Genomic DNA, 19136 nt, shown 5'->3' on the forward strand with positions numbered 1-19136 from the left:
TGGGGAAAAATCACACAATTTAATTTTAGATATTTGTAATCTCACCTGCAGCCCTGGATGGCTTAAAAAAATTTACATTTGTGTGAATATGCTTGTATATTCCCCACTGAAAATTGCTAATGTGTTGCTATTATGCTGATGTGTTAAAGTTAAACCTTTTTTCTAGCCATCTTCTAACCTCTCTGTCCTTTTATTTCCTGTCAGAATATTGGCACTGGACCTTTAAAACTTGACTACAAAACCTTGGCTGCGCTGCCCACCACCAGTCTGCAGAAGGTCAACAGGGTAAGTCTCACTGGATGTTCAGGCGTCATCGACAAGTTTTAAATTTCCTTTTTTACATGTTTTTTAAAAAAGGGGAGTGCCCTCAAGTCGTAAATTGTTGGGATTTTGTGTGTGGTCTGAGTTTGGAAATGGCCTTCAATGCTCAGAATAGATCCTCATAGAATCTATGGTGCTTGTGCCGCCGGAAACTCTTGAGTGGCCCAAAGCTGATCAGTTGCACCTAACTGAGTTACCGTACCTCTGCTCTGATGGCTCAAACCCATCCAGACCTGATTGGGTCCAGTTAACAACAAAAGCATGACTTGGATGTTACATAGAGGCTGCAGGTGGGTGAAGAAACTTGTATGAAGACTGAATCCATCCAGGAAGAAACCCAGAAGAAAGGCCATGGAAGAAGGACAAAGAGAAAGGCATGCAGAGAATGGAGGCCAGAGAAGGAAGTGTGTCCAAAGAACAGGCCCAGTCCTGGTGATTAAAGGAGTGTGAGAGCTGGTGAGATGGGGGAAGGGGACAGCTGCCCACCACCAACCAGCCTGTGATATTTTAAACTTGCATCTGGCTCTGAGTTGGATGGAGTCTCGAAAGTGGGTGGGGTGGCCTGCAGATGGGGGGGTTGTTGTCGAAGGGGTTTAGAAGTGTCTCTGTTTGAGTTCCCACAGTTGTGTGTGGAGTCGTTTGAGTGGACATACAACGTCGTCCTTTTGCCGTCTTACAGTGAGTCGACTGCTCTGACTTCATTTTGTACCTTCTGTCTGCCATCAGCTCTTCTTTATCATTTCATACCAGATATGTTGACTTTAGCAAGTTAAATGTTTGAGTTTTAGTATCAGTTTCACACAGTCTGAAAGATAAGTTGCTGGTTTTCACTTGAATTAAGTAAACAGTTTCTGCTTTCTCAAGTTGTGTACACTGTAAATAGACTTTGCTTTTGAAGCTCTCTTGTAGATCTGTAGGCGGTGAGAGCAGGGTTAGCAGCCGTACTTAACCTACATATTATCAGCAGCTGTTCATGCTTCGTGTGCTGAAGCTAGCGCACGTGGTGCTGCTCAGACTGTAACAGAAAATAGTGTGTTAGTCACCTGCTTTCCAATGAACTGACTACAGATTCATGTTGTAGAGATATTGTAGCTGATAAATACGAGTTATGGTGCATTTTACTTAACTTTAAATACAGAAATTATCTGGAGTTACTACTGCATTTTTACCAAAAAATAAGTTAAAGCGGCAGTCTAGTTTCAAAAGTGTGGTCTAAATATTTGTGATAGCAGATTGTTACCATGACTTTAATGTAAAAGTGACTTTTAGGACAGAAGATTAATAATTAAAATTGCTTTCAGATTTGTATAAAGACATGCTGGAAAAAGGCTTAATTGTCCTGGAACTGGAGTAGGCATCCTCCCAGTTGTTTTATCTGGTTTACATTTTTAACCAGTAACAATAGATGACAGGTTTTTACCGTTTGTAACTACTGTGATATAAAAACATAGAATAAGCAATATTCCACATCTTTAGCAAAGTTTGATCTATAATTAAATTTCTTTTAAATCTTAATGGAAACCTTTCTACATATCTTCTTTTAGTTGTTGATATTTTGCATACAGCCTTCAAAACTAAAGACTTTGAGTACAAACTGAATTCCTAGTTGATGGGCGGGCGGCTCTTCCCTCATGGCCGTGGACGGCTCAGTACGTTGGCATGCTGGCTCTCCAGCAGTCTGACTTTCCTCTATTGCTCCCAAAGCCCAGCTGTCCCTCACAGTCTTTGTCGCTGCCAAAAGGGCACTCATTCACATTCCATCCCACTGCCCTCATCACACCGCCAGCTCTTACAGTCAGCATGTAGAGCTGCTTCACAAAGCTTGTTGTATTCTTAGTCAAGCTATTTGTTTGTCACAGAGGTCAGGTCAGAGAATTCCTCCGCGGTTTGGGGCAGTTTGTAATCTAGGCTGCCTTTTCTTATTTTTCTATTTCCTAAGGCTTTAGGAATCCAAAATCCTGTCATGTGTCTCCAGTTTCTCTTATTTTACTGTCCATATGTTGGTTAAAAACCTGGATCTCTGTTCAGGAGGGCAGTAAGGGTGGAAGGTGTGCTAGAACTCAAGTGCCTCTCTGCTCTGATAAAGCTTTATTTAAAGCTGAAGCCGAGAGCCTGGTCTGCACGCACAACCAGTAAAGTCTTGAATGATGGGCGCTCAGAAACTTATCTTAAAGACTTCAGGAGAGATCTAGTGGTGCAGTGACTCTTTTTAGCAGCAGGAGGTTTCTGTGTCAAGCTTCTATTTAGAGATTCACACATCAAACACAAGAATTCCTCCTTATCTGAGGTTAATTATGTATAAAGTGATGTATCTCTTCAATATGGAACTCATTATCATTACAACAAACATTGACCTTTTGTGAGCATTTGCAGATTTTCTCTGTTTTTTTGTATGTAGACTGATTGACCTAAATCAACCAAATACTAATAATTTTTCTTGTGCCGAATTACACATAAAAATTAGTTTATATTTTAAATAGCTTACAGACCATCATCGTGGCTCTCCTCGTGTTACCACAGTAACACAGAATGGACGCTGGTCCAAGAGCACGCCCACAACAACTTTTATATTTACTATATTTTTTCTGGTTAATGCTACAAGATTCCACTGCATACTCGGTGACGGCATGTTAGGGACCAACTTTCTTTATTAGCTTTGAGTGATTTAAACTTAACATACTTGATAAAACTCTTAATTCTCAAAGCTTTGCTTTGTTGAACTCACTCATGGATAGGACAGTGGCCCCTCAGCTAAACACCTGATAGGATCTTGTTTTCTCTGTAAGTCTGTCAGTTTATACTACCTGTCCTTCCTCTTCTTTGCTCCTGTTCAGTCCTCTGCCTCTGTTACTCTGACTGCTCCCATGGAGGCCCCCCTGCAGGCCAAGTATGGAGCCCCTTTAGAACCCCCAGGGTTTGGGTTGGCAGAACCCACCAAACCCCTCAGCCCCATTCTGAACACAGATCACAGTCATCCTCCTGGATCCCAGTTCTCCTCTAATGGGACATCCAGCACCCTTGACAGCGATGGTACAGTAGCGGATGTTATTTCAGCATCAGCATTTACTCCTGAGGGGGAAGAGGAATGCCTGGTGGACTCGCAGCCTATCTGTTTCAAAGAGAACCCTTTCTTGGTGGCGAATCGCAAAGGAAAGGGTCTTCCTCCTGGAGAGCAGATCCTGTCAGGGCCTCCTGTGGGCTACGGCAGACAAGGCCAGCTGCAGCCCTGGTTGTTCAGCAAGGCAAGGCGTCTGCCTGTGTGTGGTTTGGAGGCAGCATGCTGTGTTATTGTGCACTTGGTTTCGCTCACTGTGTTCGTCTTTAGCAATCATGAGTTTTACAGATTGTAGAAAAGGTCAAACTATTACCATGTTAATGTGATCCTATAGTCTCTTCAGGTTTTTAATGATCCAGTACTTTAAGAATAAGATATAGTAAACCAGGCAATCAGGAAAGTAATCAATTGCTCAGTGGAAATTCCTGAATCTGATACCTCTGAGGTTTAAAGCCATTTAATTGAGTTGCTGTTTGCAACAGTTTTTGTCCAGCAAGCTGAACACTGATGCATGTTTTGCTGTAAGCACAGAGCGTGAGGAACTCTTCACGTATTCAGTCATCCTTGTACGTATTGAGGATCAACTGGGATGTCTGAACCAACAGCTGTGAGAAGGGTCATAGGTCACAAATCCAACCTGCAGAATGCAGAGAAAAGAGCATGTTCATCAACAGAAGCTTACTGCTTGACAGTTTACTAGAAAATAAATTCACTACATGACTAACATTTGAAATAATCTGCTCCTTTGCAGTCTTGTTGGAGTTTTTTTTCTTTTTCACTGAGTGAAACTTAAAGCATCTCTTTAATGTGTTTTGATCTTTATTTATTTTCTAGGCACCTTCCTCTGATTACCCCAGGACAGACAGCCCAATCAGGGAAGCACCTTACTCTCCCACTATCCAGCCGGTGAGCAGCTCCATCATACATATCTGCCAGTGTTATCTGCCCGCCCTCATACCTTTTTTTTTTCCAAAAAAGTTATTTCATCCTTTCCATGAGTTGCTAGGTATTTTACAGCTGACCCTCTTGACCTTCCCTCCCACCCTTAGCCCAGCCATCACTCTTCCAACAGCTCCCTATGTGCAGGCAGGGAGACCCGCTTTGTAAGTGGGCTCTTGGCCCCCTTTGCTCCGGCCTGGATTAGTTTGTTTCGGCAAGAAGCGTCCGCTGCTCTAAAAACCGTTGATAAAACATAAGTATTTGAGCTGCCTCAGTCCAGCCAGACTGCAAGCATGTGACTGCTTCTTCATGGCCAGCTGATCACTGACGCTTTGCTTCGTGCAGATTGGATGTGCATTCATGGAAAAAGATGCTTTTGTTTTTAATGTATCTACTGATAAGCTACAGATTCTTTTTTATTGTGTAATGCAACAAGTGGAATTTCCTAATAGTCCTTGAGCAATATCCACTTTTACACATCAGGATATGATCGTGGACTCATTTAGTAATTAAATTAGTGAAAAGTAAATCCCTGTGGTGAATGCATTGTCTGTCAAGCGTCTTAATGTGGCCTGGCATCATGCTTAATAAGTTCCTTTAGGTATAATTTAGCAGCTGTATGCATTGTTGGTTGATGATGCACACTTAAATTTATTTATTTTTCCATCAAGTCATTATTTTTATTAAATATTTTATTTCAAACATTTTTTGCAGGCAAACATTCATTACACCTCCACTCCCACTGCCAAGGACAGCCCTTCATCAGTGAGTGTTTACGGAGCTTAGAGAAACATATTGTACAGTAGAAAAGTGTCGGAGGCTTTTTTATATTACATGTCAAGTCATTTAGATTTTGATTAACTTTTTTAAGGCTTGATGAAACACAGAAATTCAAGTGTATGTCAGAAGGGCAGCTCAGATCTTGCTGGGCTAATAATATATCACTGGACAGAAGTTGTGATTACCTCCAGTAACATTAAAAACTAAATCAGTTAATTGTTCAGCATTAAATGGTCACAGCCTCTTCTGAAGTTTTAAGACCACATCCAGACTTTCTGGATGAGAACATCATAAGAACGACTAAAGTTACATTTATGCTCAGGTGCACTTCAGCCATTAACTCAATTCATTTTAAGTTTTTCCATCTGCTTGAATTCTTGCATCTCCTTTCATTTCCCTTATAAAAACAGAACTTTTCTTTTCTTTTCAGACAAGACCTGGTGCCATTCAGCCAGTTGGGCGTGTTCGGCCCAGTAACTCCCCTGCCCCGCCAGACGGCCACAGTCCCAACCCCTTTCAGCATGGCCCCTCTCCCTTCAACTCCCAAACCTCTGTAAGACCCCTCACCACCACGTAGGGCTGGTCTCTAACAATTTCTGCACACCTGAAATAATGAAATGGTGTCCAGCATCAATAGCCATGCAGCATTTTCAGATATTTATGGCATGTAGAACATTTTTGTTACCAAAGACAGAAGAACTTGTATTTGAATAGACAGAGGAGAGTAAACTGTTCAGGTGTCGCTCTCCCTTTGCCTTCAGACACACATGAAGGTTATGTGTTTAAACTATACCTGCAACTGGAGCACTGAATTGGTTCCTGGGCTCCTGAATGAAATGTTGTCCTGAAGATTGTTGCTCCCTGAAAGGCTTGCTCATTTATTGGGTCGTGGAGCAGAGTTAGATTGGTAAATAATGAAGTTCTGATTTCATCTCATACCTGCCTTTGTTTCACAAAGAGGTTCGGGCCAAAACAATCTGCTGTGCCTGTCCAAGCCCTACTGTCTGTCTCTCTCTGACATACTTCGTCCTCTCTCACATGAAACCAGCTGCCATGCTGCTCACCTGACGCCTGTACTATGAAGCATTAACGGAGCCCAGATCTCTCCCTGTTACCTGGTTTAACCCAGGTAACAAGGTCATTCTGGATAAGTGGTACTACGAAGCTGGTTATCAACTCTGTAATACAACCCAGTGTTTTCCCATCAAGATCAGCGCACGCTCACATAAAAGGGGTGGAGTTTGCAGCCTCTGACCAATCACGTACTTGGAGAAACCTTCATAGCAGCCCCTTCCCCATGGAGCAGCAGACATTCAGAAATATGAAGAGTTTAAACATCATCCAGGCTAAAAGCAACACTGTTGCTGCAGCAACAGCCAGGAAAAAATGCTGGTACAACATCAGAAGATAGCCGACTCTGTTAATGCATAAATTTGGCAGATTATATACCCATATTAATTTTTCCAACAATATAAATGGACAGTACTCTGGTTATTGTGTTACAGGCCAGATGTTTTGGGCAGACAAGACTTTATTTCTTCATCAAATTTATGTGTCTATTCTTAATAACTCTATCTCTCCCAAGCACCCTTCTTAAGATCTGCACACCAACATTGCATGAATAGGAAGGGTATTTCCAAGTCATCTGACCGATCAGATGGTTGTACTTAGATCTCTTATCCAGAATATAACCCGCTCCAGAGCAGGTTAGCAATTCAGCGTAAGATTAAATGATAAACTGTGGTAAGAGGTGAACCAGCATCGTAGTAGAGAAAACCCAGGATTAATCCTGAAGTCGCCTTGATAAGAGGAAATCCAGCTTCGTAGTACAGGCCTCACTTCTCCTAAGTCGTCTTCAACTTTGCTGGTTTTTTTTCATTGTCTACCCTTTCCTCCATGTCTCTTTCTGTCCTCCCAACCTGCTCTTCTTACCCTCACCCCCTTTACCACATGGACCTATTCTATTCTCCATGACTCCTCACTCACCCTGCAGCCTCGTGTCCCCTCCCCCACCTCGCCCGACGAGTTTCCAATGAATGTGAAACAGGCATACAAGGCGTTTGCCGCCGTGCCTCGCTCACTGGCAGTGCTGGAGCCGCCGCAGGTAGGCCGTGCTGCCCGGCCTCGACCGGGTCTTAACACAAGCATGCTGTGCTGACTGGTTGGTCTCGCCCTGCTCCCCCACCTGACTGAAGCAGGCTGTTGTAAATAAAGCCTGCGTCTTGTTGAGGGGGCCTGTGACGTGCTGTGACATGTGGAATGCGTTCATCTTGGTTTTTGTGGTCCTCTGCCATCATCTGTCATACTGGTTTTGCCTCATTATCCATTCGTCCGTCCATGTGTGGCTCGTACACTAATGTTCAGTCTGGCTTTTTTCTTTATCTATTGTATCCGAGTCTATAATCATCCTGGCTGTTCTGTATCTCTGACTTTCTACTGAATTCCCTTTAGCTAACAATCATTTCCTGCTCACCAACAGGACCTTTATGGTGTGAGGAACAATTTCCACCCAAAACAACCTTCTCCAGAGGTGAGTAAACTAATGAGGTCAGATATTCCATTGTAAACAGCAAAGTCGCTTGTTGGACAATACTGGCCCAAGTATAACTGCTGCTTTAAAAAATATTTCTAAATTAGTTCACCCTTTGAGCTTGTATTAACATGTGCTGTGTAGCCATAGAAGTGATAAGTGGGTTATAAACTAGAATGGGAATTATGTCAGATTGTTTTACCAAGAAATTTAGACAAGAATTACAAATCTGTATAGTGTAATCTTGTTTTGTAATTCACGTTTTACACAGGGGTGTCATTTCTTTATTTTTGGGTCAATGACCTTTACGTGACTTATAATTCCTCCTTAATTCCAAATAAAAGTTGAATCCGCTTTAAAAAAAAGAAAAAATAATCATGTGAACACCTAATTCTAAATGAAAATGACAATTCGGAAATAAACTTTATTCTGAAGTAAGTGACTGGTCTATTCCCATTTTAAATCTGAACTTATTAATTCTTCTATCATGTAAATGTTCATTCTGCTCTAAGTTATTTCCAGTCGTTCTGCACATGCTCGTTACCCTGTCCCATCCAGATGGGCGGTCTTTTGCCTCCCGTCTCCAGTACTTTATCCTCCTTGTCCTCCTCAGCTACTGAAAAAAGTGACGTAGTATTCTTGTGTCGAGCTGGTGCTCCAAAATTATTATTAAAATCAAATATAGTGTGAGTATAGTACTTGTTATGTGGTTTTCCATGCTGTTGCCAAAAAGATGAGAAGCAGGAAGTCCAGTTTATTTAGATCTGATAGACGTAGGTATGTCACCTCCGCCTTCCTGTCTAATCAGAACCCCTTTTTCTAACCCACTGATCTAAAGTAGAATTAAGGCAAATAAATGTGTTTTCCATGTAAACCTTAATTCAGAATTACTATTTCCATGTAAACTCAAGGAGAATACTTTACGGTAATTTGAAATGATTTAATTCTGAATAATTAATTCCAAATTAACAATGTCATGTAACTTTAGCCATTGTGGTGTTTAATTGATAAGATTATCTGACTGTCTGACGTGTTCAGAATGTGCTATACTGATTGTCTGGTGGTGACGTATGTGGCCTTTTCAGCCCGAGTTTGACAACGAGGTGTTTGATGACATAGATGGTCAGGAGGGAGCTGGTAAGGGTCTGACCAGCAAGGTCTCCCCTCGACCTTCTCTCTCTTCTGACCGCCAGGAGTATTTAAGCCTGGCAGCAGTGCCTCGACTCTCAAGGCCTTCCCAGGATCTGCAGGTATCCACCGCCTCTGCCACAGCTAGAGTAGCCCGGGTCAACATGCAGGCTGCGGTGTGTTTGGCCTGATCGATGGTGGTGGTGTCTCTGCTCCCAGAAACTGGGACACAACTATGCTACTTTAGTCATCAATGTTTCTTCCAGTTACAGAACTGAAATCAGCAAACTAGTGCTGGACTCTAATTTAGTAGCTAATTTTGTTCTCTCTTTTTGGTCTGATACTTCTGTCCTCTGGCATCTGTGGCTGCAAATGGCCTTGCAACAACTTTGCAATTTTCTCAAACCGTTTTGTCAGGTAGAAACAGCCCCTTTCACCTCTCAGTGATGATCTTTTCTCACCTCCATGTGGTCTTGTAATCCTTCAGAGTCCGTCTCTTGGTGGCAAGGACAGCCCAGAGCAGCGCTCTTTCAGGGACAGGCAGAAATACTTTGAGATTGATGTGAAGCAGCAAACACCAGAAAAACCCAAACCACGAGTCTCCCTTGTTGGAGAGGATGACCTCAAGAAAATGAGAGAAGAAGAAGGTTTGTTTCTACGACCTACCAATGAGCTGTCACTCTAAAAAAAAAAAACATATCAATTTGCTCAATCTGCATTTCTCTGCTCAGAGAGGAAGTTTGAGCAGCGGGCGCGGGAATATCTAATGGATGAGGATGAAGAAGATGAGGAAGAAGACCTGGCTAAGCAGGTAGCACAAATGAAGGCCACGGGCAAAGTGTTATTGGATGGAGTGGAATACAAGGTCGAGCCAGCATCCACCCCATCTCAACACTGTTCTACACCACCAAGCTACAACGTCACACCACCAAGCTACTGTGGCAGCTCAGGGTGAGGACTGTGCATTATATTCTTTCTAACATTTACAATTTTATATTCTTCCAACATATTTCTAGCCATTTTTTTTCTGTGTGTAGGCCTTCATCCGTTGATGGAAAGGGAGACTCTCAAAGGAATTCACTGGAAGATGGCTTCAGGCTTGAGCAGAGGCCCAACTCTATGACAGGGTAATTAAAAGAGCAAGACATGTAGACACATTTCTGAATGGTTATGATCCATTAGTCACATTATTTCTCCCTTCTGATGGTGTCTGTTCAGTCTGATCCCGGTTTACCCTGGGGAGTCATCAGCTCCCATTCGCACAGCCAAAGCGGAGCGTCGGCATCAAGAGAGACTTCGCATGCAGAGCCCCGAGCTGGCGGTGGCCCCTGACAAGGACTTGTCCCCTGCAGAGAAACGAGCTCTAGAAGCTGAGAAGAGGGCCATGTGGAGGGCAGCACGGTAAACAAAATAATGTCATTAATTTTAAATCATAAATGTTTTACATTCATTTATGAAGGCAACAATTACCCCCTCAAGACTATCACTGCATTTCATGATTATCTAATTAATATACAGATCAATACAAGATTATTAACTAATGTTTACCTTTGATAAAGACTATTAATGGCAGAGCTTTATGGTGTCATTACATTCCTCAGAGAGCCACATGAGAGCAGCAGTCAAAATTTACAATGAACAGAGCACAATCTGAAAGTCTAACCTCCAACCTCAACACCAGTGAAGTTGGGACATTTTGTAAAATGTAAATAAAAAAATGTAGCTATTTGCAAATTCATTTTCACAAATTTTAACCAAACCAAAAAAGTCATGAAGAAAGCCAGAATTTAACTCCTTAAAAAAAAAAAAAAAAAAAAAAAAAACAACTCAAGGTTTAAGAACATGAAATAAAGTAAATGGGTTGTATGTATGCTCTGCTAAAAACATCTGTGCACTACTTTATCTTTACAATGGCAAATATTGTTAAAAAAAAAAGATTAAATATGATTCTTTCATATTTAGGGAGACAAAAAAACCTAATATAAAACTCAACTTTTTACAGACATCTATAAATTAACAGAAGTGTGTGTGTGTGTTTGTGTGTGGCCAGTCATGTCTAAATTTGTCTAATTATACCTGGTTCTTCTATTTGTGTGTTTTACCTTCCATTCTTTGGTTTACTTCTCTTTTTCTGTCTTTATGCCTTTCTTTCGCATCCTTCCTTCATCCTGGTGAACATTTTATTCCAATTCCTCTTCATCTCCATCTTTTCCCCTCCTTCTCTATGGCCTTATGGGGCACAGGCCCTATGGCCTTGAGGAGGATGTTAGACAGTATGAGCAGGACCTGGCAAAGAGACTCTACCAGGCCCGAGTGAGAGCCTCTCAGGGTGCTGCTGTGGCCCCCCAGCCCCCTACCTCCTCCTCTGCCTCCTCCTCTGCAGCTTCCCAGCTCAGGTCTGCTCCTTGGCCCCAGCCACCAGGGCCAGATGCACGGCATCGTGGGGTGTGCTGGGGTGCTTTGTTGTTGGCGTATTTTGCTAAAGGCTGAGTTCAGAAAGGTCCAAGAGCACTCAGCAACACTGATGGTGCTTCCACTGCCTTTCTGGCGCTGTTTTGCTTCTGCACGTCCCTGCTATTTCTGTACCTAGCTTCTTTTGGCCCCTGCCTCTTTTCTCTCCGTCTTGTCCTCCCCATCACCCTGCAGCACTTATTTTCATTTGTGCCTTGCTGCTCTCTTTTTATACTGTTCTTTGTACTAACATTAAGTCGGCAGTAAGTTTGCAAGCTATATGTGAGTTTAAGGGTAAACCTACCCGCAGTAGGAAGTCCTTATCCTGGAATGCCTCCTTTTCCTTTTTTAAATCTCGCGATGAAATAAAATTGATGTTTATCAAAGCAAACCAGGACAAGGAGCACCCAGAATTATTAGTAGTAATCAGCCTTCACCTTCTCATGGAGGTGTATACCTGTCAGTCTTTGTTGTTTTCTCTCTCTCACAGTTTTCTTAGAACATTTTCTAAGTGCTGCTGTTTCCTGTGTAGGATGAAGTCTCTGGAGCAAGATGCACTAAAAGCTCAAATGGTCATTGCCAAGTCTCGCGAAGGGAAGAAGCGTGGGACACTAGACCAGCTGACAGAGTCACCCTCGCCTGCTCCAACACCTTCTCCCACTCCTGTGGAAGGTAAATTATCAGTACAGTTAAGAGCCTGTCAGGTGATCATTATTAAGATGTTTTGATTCTCACAACAGTATCAAATTGTAAAAACAATGTTAAACTTGTTTTCTGACAGAGCTGAGTGCTCGAGGATTAACTTCACCAGGCAGGCTGGTAAGTTTCACAACCTTAACATGTTGTCCATATGTCTGCAGCTGGAGAGCTTGAATTACCAAAAACAATTAAAAGAAGTCCTAACACAGATTTTGCAATCTGAGAAGGGACGTTTTGAGAAGTAAATTTAAGACAGTTTCTTTACAGGCTGGAAAATGTACACTTGCTGAAAAAGTCACTGAAATGAAGCCACCATCTTGCTTATCATCTCCAGTCAGAGTTGACATGAAACATTGCTCTCCATCATATGCCACAGCTGGCTGTTTACATCACCCATAAGCTTCTTTGCTTCCCTTTTCCATTTCCTCCATCCTCTGCTGTCCTTGATGTATTCATCTTCCACCATTTTCTTCTCCTCCGTACATTTCCCCACCTCCCTATTTTTTCTGTCCTTGTTTTCCTTTCACCTCTCCCTCTGCTCATTCCTGTTTGCTATCCTTCTAGTCCCTGTCATCAAAGAAGTTTGACTACCGACAGTTTGCTGCCATTCCTTCTTCCAAACCCGTATACGACATCCAGGTATTGGCTGCATGCTGAGCTCCGGCGGTTCCAGGCTCCTCCCTTCCCACCCAGTTTTCCCTGCTGCCTCTCCCCTCTAGTTTGTTAATCAAGAGGCATCAGTATGACCGCAGTCTTGGCTGTGGCTCAGTGATTGATCAGCACTTCCTGCTCTGCACTGTTGGTGGTGTGGCTCACTAACTCAAACTTCCACACACTGAAGAAACTTTATAATCAAAATGGTGACAAACTCACTCTGCCTGCCTCCCACTGTTACTTACAAATATAAAAGCACATGTGTCAATAACCAATCACACCCATGTTTCTCTTTAACTAATCAATAAAAAATAACACTTACCTGCTGCTGAGATGCAGAAAATGTCTTTGATTCCACTAACCAGAGTTGGTTCTGGCTGAATTGTCCACAAACTCTGCATATCACTGTCACGCATTCACTTCCATCCACTGTCCTGTTCAATGCATGGGTCTCATATCAGACAGAAGAATAACATATCTTTCATTGGATATTATTGGCTTACTTTCATTCTCTGGCTTTTAAGATGCAGGGGTGTCCTTTGTTTTAGTTTTGCTGCAGTATCTGTGTAGAGGAAGAGATTAGAGGGGAAGCAGGGGAATCCTGGAGATGTGTGTGAGCTGTAGAGAGCATTACTTGTATGGAAGTATCACTCTGTGTTTTGGGTCATGTATATGCCGTCAGTTACTGTGTAAAGTCGCACACCTCAGTGTGTGACAATTTGGTGCACGGTGATCTGTTTGTTTACTCTTTGGTGACTGTAAGTCAGATGTCACTGCTATATGTTAGTATGCTTACATGGTGTTATGAAATGCCTGCAAAAAAACTAGCTAGGTTTCCATTTAATGATCACATGATCATTGAACATTTCATAGTGGCATTGAACAGATTTTTTTCATGCAACTGCAGTGTATTTAAGGAATATGATCCCGTTCTCAGTAAAAAAAAAAAGAAAAACTGAATTTATCCTAATGAGAAATGAGAAATTGGACGTTCCAACTGGTGCTATACACAATGGACACAAACATGCTATGAATGTTGCATCATTTCCTGAACCTGTTTGGTCCCACTCTTGCAGATGTCCCACTCAAATTCTTAAAAAAAAATTTTTAAAAAAAAGATTATCAAATTCTCACCATTGCTAACCTCAGTAGTTTTACTTAAGTTAAACATAAAGGTGGCTGAAGATCATGCTGGCTTCAGCTGAACTTAAAAATGCATGGTGAACAGTTGCATGAAGAAAACTCTTTACAGCTACTAGTTTGTTAGTGTTCACTACTTTAAAAAAAAAAAACCTCTGAAACTGTTGGGCGCATTGGTCTCCAATTAACTGTGTAGTTTATTATATTAAAAGTTTTTTAAAAGCCTCTAAACACTAATAAATCAGGTTAAAAAGCATATATGATGGTTGACTTCTTAACCTGCTGCTTTGTTTTCTGTTGTGTGCTGGTGACACTAGTGATGTGCTGTTGCTCTGTTCTCTGTCTTTCTATGGATGCACCATCTTTACACAACAAACCCTGTGATTGATAACTAAACCAACCCCTCCTCTGAATATGTCACAATCTCGTGAAAAAGTAGTTGAGTAGATGTACTCTGGCTTTTTTGGTTCGGACAGACTGTGCTTCAATGCTGCCTGCTAAACTTAAAATGAGAGGCTGGCACATTGCTTGACAGTCTCCTGCACTGCCAGCTCCTCTACTCACATGGTGAAGGCTTCTCCTGGGACACAGGTTACTAACGCATCTTGGCCGCTTTGTTTCTCACCTTTTTTCTTTTTTTTTTTTTTTTTAGTCCCCTGATACAGCTGAAGAGATGCAATACATCGACGATGGCACCAGTAACCCAGGTATGTTCCCCTGTTTTTTTGTGTGTGTGACTTTAAATTGTACTTTGCCAGGCTTCAAGAAAGCAAACACTGAGATAAATCCACAGATGTGAAAACATTACCTGTTCTGTCCCCTTGAATTCAGGTTACTACCAGGGATAAGCGACTTCTATTGGTAGGATCCTGTGTGTGTTTGTTGCTTAGTGAATCTGGGGGTGAATGTATTGGGAAGGTTTTCGTGTTGGTCTGTCCATTTACACTCTAACCTGCAAGCTGCGTAGGGATTCAGGTATTAAAGGAATACTTTCTTTCACTGCTAGGGTTGTGTAAAGTACTTGAGTGGTCACTGTCTTATGTCCAGTAGTCTGGAAAAATTGGAAAACAAAAATTCTGGGTGCATTCACATCAGGATACTCTGCTAGACTCTGATTTGGTACAATATTCTTCTGGACCAAGACTGCATTCATGCTGGACTTTACCAAAGAATCAAACCTTTTCAGCAACATGTTTCACTATCTGCCAGAAGCAGAGCTGCACCAAGAATTACTGAAGAAGACGATAAACTCAGACGAAAAAAAGCACTTGCTCCTTTATTGGTAATTTCAGAACAACTTCAGTTTCTACTACATATCAGCTGAAAATGGAGCTGCATCAGATCCTTCAGTCTTCTTCAGAAAAGTCATCTGACATCCATCGTTACATGTCCTTATTGACCAGTGGAACCCTTGTGGATTCCTGGAAGTGTGACCTGCTGGGCAAGCTGACAGGTTTGCCTGGCAGGTCACACCTTCCGATGAGGAGGCGAACAAAAGACACCATCAGCCTTGATAAGGAGGCATTTATGCAGGAGGTGTGGTCTGCCGGGCAAATCTGTCAAAATTCCTGGTGGGCCACACTTCCAGGAATCCACCAGCTGATAGATACATCACAGCGGATGCCAGATGACATTTCTGAACATTGAGGTGACAGTCAAAACATGACACAAGTAGAATTACAGCTCCTTTCTAAAATAATCATTGTCTAATTAAATCTATCTATAGGCACAATAAACCTGCTAACACTACGTCATAGCAGTCTTGGATTGATCAGATTTCTATCCAGTTTCTATCGGAGTCTGATTTTGCATTTAACATATACCCAAATACAGCTGAATTTCTGATCAAATAAAAAAAGCTGGTGTGAATGCATCCCCAGTGCCATTCAGAGTAGGGCTCCAGAAAAGCCCAGTTTGAGCCTCAGAGTTTACAGGAGTTTTTAGTCATCACATATATTTTGCAACTTTGAATCAAAGAATTAATTGATTTGTTAAACTAAATAACATCCTTTTTCCTATATTTCATTCTATTTATCGTGCTTGCATATTTTATTTTGCTACATATCAGCAGTGACACAATGCTACTTGAATGTTCTTAAGATATTGACTTTGATATGGTAAACATGAGCTAAAAGTCATGTCTAACAACAAGTGTCCAAGAAGTATTGATCAGTGGTCACATTGGGCCGTCACATACATGGTATGATGTGGAGCAACACATCCATTTCAATTAGTTTTTGCACTCATCACAATGAAATTTATGTTTGTTTGATTTATTTTTATTTTTCCAGCGGCTCTGACAGCTATCTGATGCAGCCAAGATACTGACGACCCAAAAGTATTTTACATAGCTCCACTTAAGAAAAAAAAAAAAAATGATAAACATACCTTTTAGGAGGAGGTGTGGTTTGCCATCTGCTGTCCTCTATATTTGAAGCAGCCACTGATGTTAATTGATCCAGACAGTGCAAGATTTATTCAGTAGTGATTACAGGCAGCTCTTAAATGATTTCATTGCAATGTTGGTGTCAGTAAATGTTACTTCAGCTAGAATCATGCAGAACAATATGTTTGCATACAGTGCAGTTTCCTTTGTTTCTCTAAATCTGCATACACCTGTAGCCAGTCTCGTTTTAAAAATCTCCTTCAGAAGCATAAGTTCTTGAGGTAAATTACGGTACTGATCATGCTTTCTAAAGTATGTATATCTGAGTCACTCGTTCAACTGGTACAATACTGTGGAAATCTGTATTCTGAATGTGCAGATATGTTTAAATACAACAGGAGACTTGATCATTCATAACAATGATTTTTTAATCTACACTACTGAACATCATCTAATCATTAAAGTGCATGTTAACATACTGTGTAAAATATCTCTGAACAGGGGATTTCTTATTGGTTTTTAAAGTAATTTTATTAGTATCTGCTGTCAGTTTTAGGACTGAACCCACTGGGTTGCAGGAGCATGCAGAGCATGGAGTTATCATCTGCTTCAGTTTTCTGCTCACCACTTTTCCTGCTTGTTTCCAGCTGTTGCTCTCAATGTGGGGTATCTCTAGAAGGTTTAAGGGTGCCATCATCAAACGCTGCACAGCCGTTTTCTGTCCTGTTGCCTTGATCATTTCTTGACAGCTGACAAATGCATTAGTGACTTAAAGTCTGCTTTTGTTTTCTAGGGCACACAGCAAGCCATGAAGTCGAGGTTCCTACTCCGGTGCCTGCAACTTCTGCCCTGGAGGAAATGGCCCTGTACAGCAACAAACGCAAACTGAGACAGGGCCGTCGCAGCCTAGAAACCGCAGTGCCCACATAACACTTCACTGACAGGATAATACCAAAAGCATCATGCGATTACATACATTTATATATGCTGTGGAATCCACAGGAGGTGCAGATTCACTACATGCTGCACTGTGTCTGTAGAGCAAGAGTTACTCTACCCTATATAACCACTGCAAAGACTATGAAGCTATAGTTGCCACACATAGACACTCACTTATATTTTGCGTGCCAGTCTTGCCTTTACAGTCTGGGTGAGATGGCAAGTTGCTCAAAGGTCACTAAAGGGCAAGAAAGAGCTAGTGTGGTTAGCTAGGATTGCTACTTGCATTTTGTTTTATTCAGTCTTCGGATTGCCTGCTAGAATTTGATCTATTTTAACTTGAGGGTGACCGAAGTTTTTAGTTCTTTTTTTTTCTCTTTCTTTAAACATACTGGAAAAGAAATGGGTCTTACTAACTTTGTGAATAATATCTTGAGGCTTTCAGTGATAAGAATATGTAAGATGTCATGTTTGAGTCTGGGCAGGAAGGAGTGTATATATTAATTGAGGAGGGAACAACTTGCTACCTTCATAGTCACAAATTGTGGAGAGGTTTTTTTTTTTGTGTTTTTTTAAAAAAAATATATATATCATTTTTTGCACTGCCACTGATCAGCTTTTTGAGAATCTCTATTTTAATTTATTGTTTTTACTATTTTAGTCAAATTAAACGCCTTCTGGTAATGCTTTAACCCATCCAGGCCTGTCAGATTCAAGAGGATAACTTCAGGCATATCATATTACAGCACTAAACGATTTTTTTAATTGCGCATCAGATTTTAACTAGTAACTTGCACATCCTACTTTCCACATTCTATAAATCACTGGGAGTGTTGTGGCAAGCAGCATTGTACTGTTTAGACAGTGCACTGTGGTTCGTAACAGTAATGGGTCATATCAAAATGTTGTTACTTCTTGTTTCAGCAGTTTTGAAAGAGGGTCAGTCCAGGTTAATTACATTCCCCCATAGAAAATCTGACTACACTGGAGGCAGCAACACTGAGCAGATGGATACTCAACAGTTGAAAATACTAATATTTGGGAACATGCATTTTTAGCATCACATTCATGGTACTTACTCTGCCTTGTTAGGGATATTGTTTTGTGAATAAATGTGAATCCATTTATTTCCTTGCAGTATCTAGAGGTATACCACAGTGATGTGAAGGTAGCAGGTTTATTTTTCTGTCTATGGTTAATTTAAATCTGATATCACTGAAAATCATTTTATTATGTGAATAATGTACAAATACTGAAATAAAAACAAATTCTAGGTTTAAAACTGAGCCAGTCTTGACCTAGGCAAAAACAAATGTCTGGACTGCTGAAACAAGTTTGGACAGGCTTGGTTGTTGGGATGCCCTCTGCATGTATATTGGTTTGTTAGTGGGACAGTTGGGACAACCAATCAGGAATCCCTCTCAAAACATGAATCATATTCAGCTCACAGTATCGTAGCATTTGTGTTAAATTAATGTAGGGTCTTTTAATTATAGCTTTTCAAGACACTCACTGACTGAAATTCAGTTTGATAACATTTGCCATAGTTTCTCCCCACCCCCTTTCTTTTTTACTTTCAGTAGGTAAATCTTTTATCAGATGGGTTTCACTACATTATTGATGCTGTGTTTCATTCATGTGTTTATTCTTTGGGGGCTTTTATTTGCAAATAGGTTGGAGGGAAAGGGCAAGAAGTCCTAGTGTCAAGGGTTATAGCTCATACAAGACTGTAACTAGTGAATTTGTACAACCAAAGAAGTCTATTTTGTGGTTCAGGAATAATAAATTTTACTTTTCATTTAAGAAGCTCATTTGCTGCATTGTCTTTTGTCCAAAAAACAATTTAAAGTTAAAAAAAAAAAACTGCCGACCTTTAGTCAAACACCTTCTCACACAAAGCTCGTACAAACTACAGTCCACAAAATTGGACAGTTGCGTGGAAATGCAGTATGATAAAGAAAAAAAAAGATACATCACATTTCAACCTTATGACATTCAGGGACTCAGGTTTTTACACAAAACTCACTTCACTGGAACAAAAGGGAGTATCAAAGGAAGTCTTCTTTTTCCAGACCCTGGAGACTGAAAAGGAGCAGCTGACTGCACTCTGTTGT

At 41.1% G+C, this 19136-nt stretch overlaps 1 protein-coding gene across 13 annotated transcripts in view; it reads left to right on the forward strand.

Moving 5' to 3' along the window:
- The window catches only part of scrib (scribble planar cell polarity protein), a 60312-nt gene extending 41483 nt beyond the window's left edge, over window positions 1-18829 (forward strand). For 2 of the 13 annotated variants that reach the window (XM_079259646.1, XM_079259652.1), the window contains 19 exons: window positions 205-285; window positions 3156-3563; window positions 4211-4282; window positions 4426-4479; window positions 5030-5080; window positions 5526-5648; window positions 7089-7199; window positions 7575-7625; window positions 8711-8875; window positions 9241-9400; window positions 9485-9704; window positions 9791-9880; window positions 9972-10154; window positions 10997-11149; window positions 11737-11876; window positions 11986-12023; window positions 12468-12542; window positions 14350-14404; window positions 16877-18829. In XM_079259646.1, the coding sequence (XP_079115772.1) occupies window positions 205-285; window positions 3156-3563; window positions 4211-4282; window positions 4426-4479; window positions 5030-5080; window positions 5526-5648; window positions 7089-7199; window positions 7575-7625; window positions 8711-8875; window positions 9241-9400; window positions 9485-9704; window positions 9791-9880; window positions 9972-10154; window positions 10997-11149; window positions 11737-11876; window positions 11986-12023; window positions 12468-12542; window positions 14350-14404; window positions 16877-17013 (2367 nt within the window). In that variant the 3' untranslated portion in view covers window positions 17014-18829. Of the gene's footprint in view, window positions 1-204; window positions 286-3155; window positions 3564-4210; window positions 4283-4425; window positions 4480-5029; window positions 5081-5525; window positions 5649-7088; window positions 7200-7574; window positions 7626-8710; window positions 8876-9240; window positions 9401-9484; window positions 9705-9790; window positions 9881-9971; window positions 10155-10996; window positions 11150-11736; window positions 11877-11985; window positions 12024-12467; window positions 12543-14349; window positions 14405-14528; window positions 14559-16876 lie in introns of all 13 variants that reach the window. The other 11 variants (XM_079259654.1, XM_079259655.1, XM_079259653.1 and 8 more) reach the window with 11 other exon arrangements.
- The last annotated feature ends 307 nt before the right edge of the window (window positions 18830-19136 follow it).

This window comes from Telmatherina bonti (genome assembly GCF_933228915.1).
Source record: "Telmatherina bonti genome assembly, chromosome: 20".
In the NCBI taxonomy this organism is placed as follows: Eukaryota; Metazoa; Chordata; class Actinopteri; order Atheriniformes; family Telmatherinidae; genus Telmatherina; species Telmatherina bonti.